We start from the raw sequence: 16,223 nt of genomic DNA on the forward strand, positions 1-16,223 counted from the left end.
GACCAAACAAGCTAACTCCAACAGGAGAAATAGCTGGGTGAATAATGTCTACCTTTTGTGAGTTTTGAAGTCTTGGTTTGAATAAGATTAATTGCAAGATATCTAATAAAGAGGCCTAAAAACCAATGTGGAGTGATTTTAACATCCTTCACCGTTATAGTCAGTAGGGGTGTATATGGACCGGTTGGTTCAGATTTTATAAATACCAAATCAAACTAATAATATCGGGTTTTTAAATTCATAAATCAAATCAAACCAACAAAAGTCGAATTTTTCAATTTCGGATTTTCTTGAATTTTCTCGGATTTTTCGAATTTGTCAGTTTTTCGGTTTTTTTTTCGATGCGAAGCATCTTACAATAGCATTTGCTTGACCAAAAATTAAAAAACGACCCTTTTTCTCTCTGTCCAGTTTTTTATTTATTTTTTATTTTTAGTTACAATCTGTTTAATATTTTGCAATTGGAACAGAGGGATTCAGCAATAACATCAGCAATTGGCCACAACAGTTGCTTTTCTGCTCAATTGGTTGTCCCTTGATTTGAACTGTGCTACCATTCTTCTTGGTTCCAGTGGGTCGGTTACCCATTTTTTCTTGATCTCTTGCTGGTCATTAACAAAAATTTCTTTTTCCAAGTCAAACATGCACATCCACTTATGACAACATTAAAATGTAAATGTCACACTTGTTCTGTAATTGTTGTCTTAGACAAAACAAAAATATAGCAAATATAAGAATCCACCTTAGAATTCATAAAGTAATACTCTAAATCATGTAACCTATTACAACTGTAGAGGTGTAAACACTACAGTTGTAAACTTCGTTTTGGTTTTGACTTTTTGTAATTTGCTGGACATATATAGGTACTATGGGCTAAAAATTATAAGCCAAACCTAATGTCAAAATATTATGAAGCTAAAACTTTGATTAAGGTATAAAAACATTCATAAATTATATATGTATAAGATAATTAAAAAATTGTATACGTATAATCGGGTCGATTTGGCTTCGGTTTGACTTTTTTTTAGTCAAAATCAAACCAAACCAATTATGATCGGGTTTTTTCTCTCAATATCAAACCAAATCAACTCAAACCACTAATCGGGGTTTTTTTTTTTGGGTTTAACTCGGTTTACGGTTTATCGGTTTCCTTTGTTAGTCAGTATCGAAAGTAACCTTGGGCTATAAATTTGGCAGGAATTAACAAGTTGCAAATCGAGCATTAATCTTCTTTTTGAAGTTTCTAACCAGGAAAATCAATGGCCTCCATCGGCAAGCAGAATATTATGTCAACACAACGAAGCTTATACTAATAAAATGCAAGGCAATTAGCTCCTTTGAAGCCTGCCAGCCGTCATAGATTAGATAAATAGATATAGAAGTAGAGATAAGGAAAAGAAGGAAATGGTGAAGAAAAAATCAAACTTGATAGGTAGATACATCGATAGAGAGAGAAAATAGGTAAATAGATGGATAGATAGAGGAAACAAAAAGATGATAAATAGATGGAAAAGAAGAAGAGGAATCAAGCTTGGTCTATAAAATTCAGTGTAATTATATTTCTTATTTTTATTTAATTATAGTATTAATATAACATGAATTTAAGTCTTACATACATATCGTCAGTGTAAGAAATTTTTTACACTATTAGTTCATCGAAAAGATATTTATATGTAATTTTCTTTTAAATGTGGGATTTGTGATATTGAAAATAGGACAAGTTACCTACCACAATATGTAAAGGTGACCTGACGGTATAAAAAAGTTCTTACATTGACGGTGTGTATAACTTAATCTCTTACAACTTATATGGTTATTAATGTTGAAATTGAGTTATGGTTATTGATTAAGTTGAGTTAAACTGAGTTATTAACAACTGGATGATGTGATATTCAATTGTAATTGATTAGTTTTTTTTTTTTTTTTTTTGCTGAACGAAGTAATTGATTAGCTTCATATACACAAGATTATATACATGAAATATCTATGTATGTATTGGCTTGAAATTTGAAATATAAACTTAGAAATCCATAAGATTGAGCCATAAACCCCTAAATTTATAAACTGAGGATTTGATCTTTTTTAAGAACGCCATTAAAACAATAGTAGCCTCTATAAGGAAGAACGTAACCGTTGAAGATTTTGCCTATAACCAAAGCCTAATCAACTTGTCCTTTCGTTGACAAAAATGTTCTCAATTTTCAATGTATAGACTAAACTATAATTCAAATTATAGTTTCAAAATTATTACATACTCTATATCTGAATCCGATTTTAAAAACTAAACTAATTGACTGTAAAATAAATTGATTAGTTGTAAATTAAATTGATATGAATCAATAAGATCTGTTTTCTGGAGAAAAGAGTTGGACGGTTAGATGGAATTTGGCTCTGAGAGAAAGTGTATTAATACAAGGATTAATAATATTTTTGGTCCGTTAGTCATTGTTAAATTTTAATTTTAGTTCCGATGGTATTTAATTAAACACATTTAACCTTTAATTACTTGAAATGTGCATTTTTGATCCCTTTGCTTGTGAATCAAAACTAATGTCCTGAAGTACATTGTTTTACCATTTAATATACTCCCTTGTTATGTTAAACTTATATTGTCAATTCTTATTGAGGGTGATGTACTTCTAAAAATAGTTTAAATATAAGATATTTCCTACATAAAGAGATAAAAAAAATATTTTATTTAATTGAAGATTAAATGTGTTGAATATATTGCATAATACAAGGATCAAAATTAAAATTTATTCACAACTGAAAGACTAAAAATAATATTATCACTAAGTACAATAAGGAATAATGTTAGAAATAAGGTTAGTCACATTTGTCTGCCATGTACAAGAAATTTCGTGAAACAATATGCCCCGAATTTCAAAAGCTGAGAAGCGATCAAATTAGACAAAGAAAAAAAGTTGGACTTTTCTCCAAAATGACTATTAGAATGTGTGTATGAATTTAAATTTCCTTTAGATCATAGCTAGGCACAACCACAAGATTAAAAAAGTTTCAACACACCATGCCAACTTAGACTTGTATAGAATAAAATCTTAAAAAACATTTCATAAGCGGACCATGCCCTTTTCTATAATTTCAAAATGATATATAGAGCGCTTAATACTCCAGCAACATAACTACTGTAATCTCACAAGTGGATTTGGAAAGGATAGAGTGTTCGCATACCTTACCCCTTCCTAGCTACCTCGTGGAGGTAGAGAGGCTGTTACGAAGGACCTTCAGTTTTAGTGCAGCAAATCAAAATAGTTATGAAAAAGTAAATATGATAGTGAAGAAAATATGACAACTAATAAGAAAAGAAGTACAACGCTTCAGGAGAAAAAAAAGGCACGAACAACCGCGAAATAGTGTGATGAGACCCAATAAACAATAGATGGTAATAGATATCAAAAGCAAGAAACTACATGAATAAGTCTAATAATACGACAGACACGATGCTCCGGACAACTAGCAAGCCTAATCCCGCTGAAAAGAGAGATAACGCTTAACTATCTACTAACCTTCTACCCTAATCTTCATTTAAATATCTACATTTAATCATGTTCCTACGTGTACAATTGGAGTATACTGGCAGCTGAAGCCCTACTGATAAAAAGCAGAGAGCTAGGTGTTCAAAATCATTTTCAAATTTTATTTTTTGGTTTCTTAGTCCGGAAAAAATTGCGACGGTTTGATTGCGAAAGTTATTTTATATTTGTTTATTTGACGTAAACTTAAAACATGAATAAATTTTTATTTTATGGTTAACCCATCTCATCCTTGATATATCCAGATACCTTTTCTCTTTTTTTGGTTAATAAGGAAATATTATTTCATACTAATATGCATCATTCTAGACCCGATGGTCAGATGTACTGGCATTTGGCAATCTGGCATTGTCTTCATTACAAAGAGCCGAATTAATAAACTATCCAATAAACAGTTTGGCTTAAGCTTAATAAAATGATTCCAACTTTGTTTGTATTTAAAACAAACAATGGTGGAACTGGCCATTGCACAAAACGAGCAAAAAGTTGGGGTAAAGCACCCTCCTAAGCCAGCATACTTACGTCGTATTAGAATAAGCATGTAAATTTACACCTCCATCACGAGATTAATTAACAAGATAGTACTATATAAGAAATAGAAAACGACAAACACACTCACGTCGTATTGGAATAAGCATGAGAATTTACACCTCCATTCACGAGATTAATAAACAAGAAATAGAAAACGACATATATAATTAATTGCTGATTCGGAAATCAGACGTGCATAGATATAGGATCTATGTTCAGATCTAATTGTGCGAATGGTAAAAGTTTTAATTAGTCCATGCAACATGAAGTGACAGGTATGCAGTCACAACCATAATGTATCATCACTGACAAACGAAGCAGGGGCGGAGAACCTGTCGCTATCTCGGTTGTGCTACCAGAGCCTCTGGAGAAGTCGGACTAGGAGAGCACTCATCTTGAGGTGGACTTACTACTTAGATGCTTTCAGTAGTTATCCGCTCCGCACTTGGCTACCCAGCGTTTACCCTGGGTACGTTAACTGGTACACCAAAGGTGTGTCCTTCCCGATAATCCGATCGATTGCATAAAGCCCGCGATAGCAACGGAACCGGGGAAAGTATACAAAACGGATAGTTTCTTTATATTATATTAGTATTTTCTGCATGCATATATATGTGAGAATTTACAACTACATTAACAAATTAAATAAGTAACAAGATAGTACTATATAAGAAATAGAAAACGATAAATAAAATTAATTCCTGATTCGGAGGTGCTTACCTTTGTCCAGATCAATTGGGCTAATGGTAAAGTTCTAAATATTCCAGGGTACATGAATTGAAAGAGAGTAGTAACCTACTATAATAGATATAATTACAATGATGGTGTAAAATTTATGATTGTATCAGTTCATATAACTTTTATCCAAATAAAATTTGGCACAAGAAGTTTAGTCAAAAGCAACTTCTCTTTGGTCAGCTTCACACATTGGCCTAACTTCCCCCCTATATATGATCCAGGCGTTCTCTAAAGTTTCTTATCAACGAATAAAAATTCTCATCAACAGTTGAAGATATAATATGAATATGGAAGCAATAACCAAAATCTTGTTCATATCATTGCTTTTCCTTTCAAGTGCATTTCTTGCAAGATCCGGAGAAGTTGGTACGTTAAAAGTATTTGAAATAGAACCTGCAGTGTTTTTTCAATTCTGCTTGTTTGATTTTAGCTCGTGCATGGCCTTTCATTTTTGGATATAACTTATATATACTAATAGTCTAAATAATTTTAATTTTCAATATTAACGTACTTTAATCTGTGTTATTTTTTAGGCTACTGATGCACACTTTTTATATATGACGGTTACATTTTTTTTTATTTTTTTTATGTAAGTTGATAATATAAAAATTCTTCTGCACTCCCAGTGTATCTATAAAGCTCTGATTTTCCTATGTTTGGGCAATTGTAGATGATGAGAGTGAGTTTAGTTACGACGAAAACGCGGAGAATGGACCAGCTAACTGGGGCGATATTCATCCAAATGAATGGGGCACCTGTAAAAATGGAACAATGCAGTCTCCAATTGATCTTCTTAACAAAAATGTTGAAGTTGTATCTAATTTAGGAATACTTCAAAGATACTACAAACCCTCGAAGGCCACTCTCTTGAACAGAGGCCATGATTTAATGGTACGTAAATTGATATTGTGGATCAGTACTACTAATAATTAAAAGTTTGAAACAACTTTATAATGAGTGATTATTAATTTATAAATGCAGTTGAGATGGGATGATGGAGGATACTTGAAGATAAATGGAATTCAATATCAACTCAAACAAGTTCATTGGCACACACCTTCCGAACATACTATTAATGGTAAAAGGTATACTCACAACTTACATGTACTACTAGAAACAAAGATTTTTTCCACCAACATTCAGTGAAAATTTATATTATAAAATATGATTTTCCAACCCCATTCCCACCAAACCAGCTTGAGAAAATGCATGGTGCAAACAGGTTCCCATTGAAACACTGAGAAACTTTAATTTTTCCGTGTGAAAACATTATTTTTCCACCAACATTTAATGAGAATAGTCACTAAACATTTTTCAATGAAAATAATATTTTATTGTGATATATTCATAGAGTTAACTTATCTGCGGACGGTGTAAATGATTTTAGCTTGTCTTATTTATTAGGTCTCTTAAAGTTAATTCATGAAAATAGATGTTACTATCGGATTTATCAATATCAATTAAACATAGCAAAAGGAAATAACTAGTTCAGAAAAATTGAGTTGAAACTTAGATGAAACCATCAAAAATATGAAGAGTAAATGAACATACGCTGAGAGGAAAAATTATCATTATTTACTCAGTCATCTGTACAATCTCACCCATATAAAAAATATTAAAATTTTGAAAATAGCATGCTTTACAAAATGGTTTAAGATAGTACTTTTGGGGGCCTTTAGTATTGGGCCCCAAAGGCAAGGATTGGAAGAATTATTGGCACAAGTTTCTAACAAAACTTACTCCCTCCATCACTCCAATTTGTTTTTCTAAACCTTAATCTAATTTTTCTTTTGTAACTTTTTTTTGCTTTAATTCTTTATATTTGCATTAGGAATTCATATATACCAACAAATTAAATGCAGGTTTGATATGGAGGGTCATTTGGTACATGAAACACATGATGGAAAGAAGATTGCTGTCATTGGATTCGTCTACGAGATTGGATTATCGCCTGATTTGTTTCTATCCATAGTAAACACAAATTTGTTTTGTAACACTATCAGTATAATTTGACCGGTCTTATTTTTCAGATTCTTGATATTATTTACATCTAATCACAGATAGAGAAGGATTTAAGAGCTCTTGCTGATAAAAAAAATACAGAAAGACACATTGGAATAATTGATCCAAATCTAATAAAATTGGACGGCCAAAAATATTACAGGTATAATGGCTCCCTAACAGTACCACCTTGCACTGAAGAGGTTGTCTGGACTATTGATGGAAAGGTACGTAATCAAATTCGCCCGTCTTTTTATTAGGAAAATTGAACACACGATTAAGAAATTGAAATTAACGAGGAACTTCACCACTAATCCGTCATTAAACTGCTCATAGATAATATAGTTTTTTTTTAATAATTCATGTTAATCCGTCGCTAATCCAAATTAGCGACGAATTTTTCTGTGTAGCTACAGAATTTGTCCCTGGCTAATATAAATACTTCCATTTTGAAAGTAATTTTAATTATTGTCATTTTGCTTTTTCAAATTTTCAGGTTAAAACTGTAACGAGAAGACAAATGAAACTGCTCCGAGATGTTGTTCATGACGTGAGTTACTTACGCCCATTATTTTAGCAATATAATATTTTTTCTAATTATATTATCATCTCTCACAGAGGATCTGTTCATGACGTGGACATAAAAAAGATCAACCTTTTTTCTTTCAAAATCTTATTCGGTTGTATATTGTGTCCATTTTTCACTTCAAACTTCAAGATTTTCAAGTGAAATGCATGTCTACATTCAACTTGCAAATATTATTTAATTTAACTTCAAATACTATTTTTATTAAATATCATTCAATTTATGTCCAATCACCTACTAAAATTTTCATGAAAGTTTATTCAACCCCAAAAAAAAACTCTATTAAGCTTTTATTTACAATTTGTGTGACTCGAAAAATGTGGTTTTCAATTAAAAAACTCAAGAATCTACGTTCTTTTTTGAGAATCTACTTATACCTGTATAACAACGATGACAATATTTTCTTGACTTTTCTTTTCTCATGTTCATCTTAGGAATTTGAAACCAACGCTAGACCAATTCAGCCATTAAACGGACGTCCTATCAAATTCAACAAACCTTGGCCATTTGCTTAGGGAGTTCTTATTAAACTCCCCCAAAATGTATTTCTATCTTTCTTTAATAAATAGGGAGGGTCCTGCCAACCCCCCCCCCCCCCCCCCATCCACTACAAAGGCTTTATTCCTGTTTATCTATTGTACTACTAGTACACGATGATAATAAATGTATTTAGAACTAGAAATAAATATGATAATATGATTGTATCGTGAGATCTCATCTAATATATGGTATCAATACTAAAACACACGGTATTAATTTGTTCGTATGTTAAAAGTCAGAAGTAATTCAAAGGGACGAATTTGTTTACTTTATTGAGGCTTGAATTTGTGTCGCAATTGTTCCAGCATCCCACAAGGAAAATAATACAGCATTACGTGTGTGGGCACGTGGATTTGTATGTGCTTCATAGTGAAATTAATTAGCAAAATCCATCGTCAGCTTTGCATAACATAAAGAGGAAATTTCAACTTTTGACGTAGATTTTTCGATAAACAGGGCACGTTTTAAATTCTCCCATAACGTGGAAGAAACCCTTGATTCAATGGTAGTAAAACAGAGGAGTTTTCACGCCTGGATATAAAATTTACTTCCTTTAATCCATTTTACTGTCATGTTTTTTTTGCACGTCCTATAAAAATATTAATTGAAAGGGTAATTTGACTACATTATCTTTATGTATCATAATCTTTGTTCTCAATTTAATGTTTCAATCTTTTTCAGCACATTAATCCCTCTCCACACATTTTTAAGTTAGGGCAAATGTAAAAACTAATAATTGATATATATTGATTTTCGGCTTAATACCCAGATGGACCCTTAAACTTGGCATGTTTTGTAAGATAAGCATATAAACTTATAAGGTGACCAGATAGACACTTAAACTTACTCAAAGTGTATTTTTCAAGTTTTTCAGTTGTTTTGAAAACAAAAACTATATTTTTCAAACACTCACAATTTTCATGGCCAAACAAGCCCTAAATATATCACAAAATATTTTTTTTAAAATGCAAAAATAAGGCAAACGCATATACATGAGACTATAAATGTGCACTTAAACCAATAAATACTCGCTAATCGCAATTTTGCAGCTTTCAATTAACTCGGATTTTTTTTTACACTTGAATAATTAAAAAACAATAACTTTAACCAATAAAAATCCTTAAAAAAAGAAATTTCAAATTAAGAAATTTCTTTTTTTTAAGGATTTTCTTTTCGGCTTTACAGTTTTCTTAATTTGAAATTTCTTTTACACTTGAAATACTGAACTTAGAAATTTCTTAATTTGAAATTTCTTTTTTTAAGGATTTTTATTGGTTAAAGTTATTGTTTTTTAATTATTCAAGTGTAAAAAAAAAAATCCGAGTTAATTGAAAGCTGCAAAATTGCGATTAGCGAGTATTTATTGGTTTAAGTGCACATTTATAGTCTCATGTATATGCGTTTGCCTTATTTTTGCATTTTAAAAAAAATATTTTGTGATATATTTAGGGCTTGTTTGGCCATGAAAATTGTGAGTGTTTGAAAAATATAGTTTTTGTTTTCAAAACAACTGAAAAACTTGAAAAATACACTTTGAGTAAGTTTAAGTGTCTATCTGGTCACCTTATAAGTTTATATGTCTATCTTACAAAACATGTCAAGTTTAAGGGTCCATCTAGGTATTAAGCCTTGATTTTCTAAACTGATAACTATTTTGGACGAAGTTTATTTTTAATAAGGAAGACCGGAGGAAATATTACTCAAGTTAAAAGATGAATTAATGCTACAAGCTTGGGGTGGTTGCTCACAAAAAAAAAATCCCAGATTTATATTCGCTTTCACTTCAGAGTATTCTCTTAGAAATTTTAATAGGACTTCTTTTATGAGGTTTTATTGTTATTGTTTCTCTTTTGTTTGAAATGATATTTTCTTAATATTAGAGTATTAGAAAAAGAGAAAAAATTCGTAAAGTCAATGAGGGTTTTCATGACCGCGCGAAACGCAGACAAATTCACTAATTAATGCTATAAACTTGGGGTGGTTGCTTGCGAACAAAAAAAAAATCCAAATTTATATGGGCTGATAAGAAGTATTTCAAAAACCGGTCGCCGGGTAGTCGCTTGAGATGTCACCATTTGAAAGATATTCAATTTTACTCCTATCCCAATTTATATGAGGGGGTTTGGAGTACGAGGGTCAAAGCAGTTAATCGGACTTAATTCAAGCATAAATTTTTCGAGTATTTTATGATAAAATTTACGTATTTGAAAAATTACATAAAAATTATTAAATTTTCATAATAAATAATTCACAATATACGAAAATGGTAGAGAAAATTGTAGTCAAAGAAAGAACTGTTTGACTCCTCAAATAGTAAAACACTCATATAAAAAAAGACACATGGAGTAGCAAACAGCCTAATCTATGCTGGATGAGTGCTCTATTTAGCAATACAAGATATTCCTACATAAGTTCTTGAAAGATTTCCCATACACTCAACTCTTTTTCTTGAATTTTACTCTTAGCAACTCTTATGTTCGAAGCAAAATGTTAATTAGGCTGCGAATTACAAATGCCTGAAAAAATTTCATTGCTATTTCACGAGGCAATCTACATTGATATAATGAAAATGAAGGTCATGCACATGTTGCTATTCCTCCGCCTTTTCTTCTTTTTCAACTAGAAAAATCAAATTTTCTTTTTTCTTAATTAATTAAGGTGCCATGTGGACCCTACCTTGTAAATTAATAACCAAAAGGTGAATACAAAAAGAATGAAAATGAAGAAACAGTTCATATTGTTCACAAAAACATTTTTTGGACAGTCTAATCCAATAATCCATATTTAAATGAATAGATGTAACAAACATTTGAAAATTTTACATCATGAAACTTGAAAATTGAAAAAAGTTAAAGAACTGTGGAAATTGTTAAGAAGTAAGCGAATGGTACAGTAATTACTTGAACATAATTTTGTAGCTTCCGCTTCTAGATAAATGTCATTCTTTAGAATTACGTATTAAATAAGTACTAAAATTGTTGAACCTAATGATTTAGCTGTTAAAATTGAACATCATACTTCCTTTCTAGGACAGAAAGTCACGAATTACATTAAGCTGGAACTTTCTCCAAAATTTCTTACTATTAGAAGCTAAATCAAAATGCATGTGCCTTTTAAAATTATCCTTTGGAATAGGGACAACTAATAGCGCAACGAAATTGAAATTTCAACACACAACGTCAATTTTAGACTTGTATAGTTTAGAATCTCCCCTTCATTGGACTCCATTAACTGAGCTTCAAGCTTCTAACCAGAAATAGAAAACGATAAACAAAATTAATTCCTGATTCGGACGTGCTTATCTATGTCCACATCAATTGGGCGAATGATAAAGTTCTAACTATTCCAGGCTACATGAATAGACAAGTTGACAGCCATGATGTATCACTCATATATTGTCATAATTCATAAATGGGCATGCATGCGACAAATATTGAGAAACAAAAAGAGAATTCATTTTCAATAAAGAAGTTGATCGCCGACATCAATTGGATAGAATTTCAATTAACAAAAAAAATCATGAGAACATTCTCAAAAAGGAGTCGTCGTCTTTTTATATTATATCTCATTTTATATTAATCCACAAGTTATCCGATATTTCTTGCCACCTAAATCAAAATAGAAAGAGTTTTACTAGTTTTAAGTTGGTAAAATATATTTACACAACAAAATCATTTAAAATTAATTGTAGGCAATTCTATTTAATAAGTATTCATTGATAACGTAAAATAAATACTGCATTCGTTTTAATTTATGTGTCTTAGTTCGATTGAGCACAAAGTTTAAGTAAGAGAGACTTTTAAATCTTATGATTTTAAGCTGAATATACATGTAATGTACCAAAATACTCTAAGCCTTATGGTCTTAACATGTTAGATAGGATGTTCGAATTTCGAAACAAATTAAAAGAAAAGTAAGACACATAAAATGAAAGAGAGTAGTAAGTAACCTGCTATAATAGATATAACTAGTAAATTGTCCTGCGCTTCGCGCAGCTTGAGTTAAAACAATCAAATATAATTAGTTGAAACATCTACATTTATTATGGGGTGCTTCTTATTAATCTAAAACTCCTTTGAAATTCCATAAATGAGTATATAAAAATAAATATATTAGACAATACGAAAAAATAATATTAGTGAAGAATATGCACGAATGAACAAACTAAAACAGAAAAAGAAAATTCAAAAGAAGAATCAATGGTATAAAATAGTTGTTGACTTGCAAATAATTACTTAGTTGGCAAATTCATGATTTTCACACGTATCAGCATTTCTTTTGCATCATATTGTTAACGAAATTGTTATTAAATCTTAATTTCTTGTGTTTATTCTTTGACATCCCTTCCCGTCCCCGTCCCCATCCCCGTCCCCGTCCCCGTCCCCGTCCTCATCCCCATCCCCGTCCCTCTCTCTTTCTCTACTCCCGATGGACCCTCTCATTTTGTGCAATTCTCTTATGGTTTCTATAAATATTCATGAGATTTTTTGAAAAAGTGAATCGAAATACTTATTAGGTTATTCACGAAGTATTGCTTTTTTTAATTTAGTATTAGTCATCGTTCTCATGCTTTAGCTGAAGAAGGAGAAGTTCGAAATTGTTTCAAAGGTTTTACAAAGCGCGCAGACATTAATATACATATTAGTAAAAATAAAAACAAATAGTTAGAAATAGAAAAAAGAAAAAATTGAAAAATCTTTATGTGGAATCCATCTTAGTAAATTAGTTCAAAATTAGTGGTTGAAGAAAAAAGATGAAAGTAGTTGTTGAAGGAAAAATATTTATGTGGTATCCATCGTAGTACATTAGTTGAAAATTAGTTGAAAGTTGTTGAAGGAAAAAGATGAAAGCAAAAGATAATCCTTTTTTTATTTTAAATCTTTTGATAGCATGATTCTAATGTTGTGCATCAAATAAAATGGAAAAATAGTGTGTAAAAGTCTAAAAAAGTTCATCAGTCAAATTTGACAAACTATCATTTACCAGAAAAATCTCGTTTCTAATTTACATGGATAAAGCTACTTCACCAACATTACAGAAAGGAAATATATCAAGATTAGTCCTGCTGATCATAACAAAATTGGGGCAGATCATAAAGAAATATGTACACAACTACAATCAAATAGATATATAACAATTAAAGAACTTTAAACAAAGCTAATTGAGTCTTTCAACTCCTTGAATAATGTTATTAGTTGTCAATATTGATCTATAAATACATGTTCATCTATATAAATATTGATTTAGACCAACCCGATAGAAATGAGGGGGAACACAATCATACAATGCTTTTTTGACTGTGAGATGGAATACATACACTTGATAGAATAAAAGAAATGCTGGTTTTGCTGGGAATCCAAGAGGCTTTAGAACCTGCAAGACAAAATAGTAGAAATTGGCATTGCTCAGTCACATTTGCTAATTCTAATCATAGTTTAACCTTAAAAAAAAAAAACTTAAATTTGCACTTAGAAGAAAATATACTCATATATAACTCCTTGCCAAGCAGTTATGCACTAATCATAAGATAAATGGAATTCAATATCAACTCAAATAAGTTCATTGGCACACACCTTCTGAACATACTATAGATGGTAAAAGGTATACTCACCAGCTTACATATACTACTAGAAACAGAGGTTTTTTCCACTAATATTTAGTGAAAATTTGTGTTATAAAACTTGATTTTCCCACCTCATTTCCACCGAACTAGCTCATTGAGAAAACTCATGGTGGGAACAGGTTTCCATTAAAACACTGGGAGACTTCCTAATTTTTTCGTATGAAAACACTAGTACTATTTAGGTTTTTACCACCAACATTCAATGAGAATAGTCACAGAATATTTTTCAGTGCCAAATTTCAGTGAGAACATAGTGATTTTTTATTAGTGATATATTCATAGAGTTAACTTATATGCAGATGGTGTATTATAAATGTAATTTAAAATGTACTATATATAAAAGGTTGCTTGTCTTATTTGATAGGTCTCTTATAATTAATTCACGAAAATAAATGTTGTTGTCTGATTTATGAATGTCAATTAGACGTCGCAAAAGGAAATAAATAATTCAGAAAAATTGAGTTGAAACTTAGATGAAATAATAAAAAATATGAAAAGTAAATTAACGTACACAGAGAGGAAAAGTTATCATTATTTACTCGTACAGTCTCAACCATATAAAAAATGTTAAAATTTTGAAAATAGCTAGTATGTTTTACATAATTTTTTAAGATAGTACTTTTGGGGGCCTTTAGTATTGGGGCCCTAATGGCAAGGATTGGAAGAATTATTGGCACAAAGTTTCTAATCTCCATCACTCCATATGTGTCTTTTTAAACCTTAATCTAATTTTTCTTTTGTAACTTTGGTTGTTTTAATTCTTTATATTTGCATTAGGAATTCATATATACCAACAAATTAAATGCAGGTATGATATGGAGGGTCATTTAGTACATGAAACGCACGATGGAAAGAAGATTGTTGTCATTGGATTCGTCTACGAGATTGGATTATGGCCTGATTTGTTTCTATCCATAGTGAACACAAATTTGTTTTGTAACCCTATCAGTATAATTTGACCGGTCTTATTTTTCAGATTCTTGATATTATTTACATCTAATCATAGATAGAGAAGGATTTAAGAGCTCTTGCTGATAAAAAAGATGCATAAAGACACATTGGAATAATTGATCCAAATCTAATAAAATTGGACGGGAAAAATATTACAGGTATAATGGCTCCCTAACAACACCACCTTGCACTAAAGAGGTTGTCTGAACTATTGATGGGAAGGTATGTAATCAAATTCGCCCGTCTTTTTATTAGGAAAATTGAACACACGATTAAGAAATTGATATTAACTATGAATTTCATTGCTAATCTGTCATTAAATTGCTCGTAGATAATATAGTTTTTTTAATTCTTCACGTTAATCCATCGCTAACTAGGATTGCGAAGAATTTTTCTATTTAGCCACAGAGAAGTTATCCCTGGCTAATATAAATACTTCCATTTTGGTTTAAATATTGTCATTTTGCTTTTTCAATTGCCCAGGCTAAAACTGTAATGAGAAGACAAATGAAACTGCTTCGAGATGTTGTTCATGACGTGAGTTGCTTACGCCCATAATTTTAGCAATATGATCTTCTTTCTAATTATATTATGATCTCTCAGAGAGGATTTGTTCATGAGGTGGACATAAAAAAATTAATTGTTTTTCAACTCTCTTTCTTTCAAAAACTTATTTGGTTATATATTGTGTCCATTCACTTCAAACTTGAATACTTTTTCAAGTAAAATGCATGTCTAACTTCAACTTCAAATATCATTTTTCAATTTAACTTCAAATACACTTTTTATTAGTCTATATTGGTTTTATGTCCAATCACCTACTAATTTTTCATGAAAATTTTTTTTCAACCCCAAAAAAAATTATATTTAGCTTTTATTTACAACTTGTTTGACTCGAAAAATGTGATTTTAAATTAAAAAAACTCAAGAATATACATTCTTTTTTTCAAGAATCTACTTATAAATATATGTAACAACGAAGACAATGTTTTCTTGACTTTTTGTTCTCATGTTTAACACAGGAATTTGAAACCAACGCTAGACCAATTCAGCCATTAAACGGACGTCCTATCAAATTCAACAAACCTTGGCCTTTTTGCTTAGGGAGTTCTTATTAAACTCCTCAAATTGTATTTCTATCTTTCTTTGATAAATAGGTAGGGTCCTGCCAACCACCCCCCCTCCCCCCAACTACAAAGGCTTTATTCCAATTTGTCTATTGTACTACTAGTACACGATAATAATAATTGTCTTTAGAACTAGGAATAAATATGATTGTATCGTGAGATCTTATTGAATACATGGTATCAGTGATAAAATACACGGTATTGATTTATTCGTATATTAAAAGTCGGATGTAATTCAAAGGGACGAATTTGTTTACTTTATTGACGCTTGAATTTGTGTCGCAGTTGTTCCAACATCCCACAAGGAAAATAATACAGCATTACGTGTGTAGGCACGTTTTAAATTCTCCCATAGCGTGGAAGAAAACCTTGATTCAATGATAGTAAAACAGAGGAGTTTTCACACCTGGATATAAAATGTACTTCCTCTGATCCATTTTACTATCATTTTTTTTTTGCACGTCTTATGAAAACATTAATTAAAAGGGTAATTTGACTACATTAACTTTATATATCATAATCTTTGATCTCAATTTAATATTTCTATCTTTTTAAGCACATTAATCTGTCTC

General features: G+C 30.8%; 1 protein-coding gene and 1 pseudogene across 1 annotated transcript; both read left to right on the top strand.

Moving 5' to 3' along the window:
• Nucleotides 1-4,977: 4,977 nt before the first annotated feature.
• LOC132604806 (bifunctional monodehydroascorbate reductase and carbonic anhydrase nectarin-3-like) lies at nucleotides 4,978-8,162 on the top strand. The gene is made up of 7 exons (XM_060318253.1): nucleotides 4,978-5,189; nucleotides 5,494-5,714; nucleotides 5,805-5,908; nucleotides 6,686-6,794; nucleotides 6,884-7,051; nucleotides 7,321-7,374; nucleotides 7,845-8,162. Exons 1-7 carry the CDS (start codon nucleotides 5,105-5,107, stop codon nucleotides 7,923-7,925), a joined length of 822 nt encoding a protein of 273 aa, XP_060174236.1. The 5' UTR covers nucleotides 4,978-5,104; the 3' UTR covers nucleotides 7,926-8,162.
• A 5,124-nt stretch (nucleotides 8,163-13,286) lies between these two features.
• Nucleotides 13,287-15,671, top strand: LOC132617598 (bifunctional monodehydroascorbate reductase and carbonic anhydrase nectarin-3-like; annotated as a pseudogene).
• The last annotated feature ends 552 nt before the right edge of the window (nucleotides 15,672-16,223 follow it).

Source organism: Lycium barbarum, chromosome 1 (genome assembly GCF_019175385.1).
Source record: "Lycium barbarum isolate Lr01 chromosome 1, ASM1917538v2, whole genome shotgun sequence".
NCBI lineage: Eukaryota > Viridiplantae > Streptophyta > Magnoliopsida > Solanales > Solanaceae > Lycium > Lycium barbarum.

Excerpts from the sequence above, each read along its gene's own strand:
- LOC132604806 (XM_060318253.1), top strand. The coding sequence starts at position 5,105 with ATGAATATGGAAGCAATAACCAAAATCTTGTTCATATCATTGCTTTTC. Across the intron at positions 5,909-6,685 it reads CATACTATTAATGGTAAAAG|GTTTGATATGGAGGGTCATT; the intron begins GTATACTCACAA and ends AATTAAATGCAG. Across the intron at positions 7,375-7,844 it reads TCCGAGATGTTGTTCATGAC|GAATTTGAAACCAACGCTAG; the intron begins GTGAGTTACTTA and ends TGTTCATCTTAG.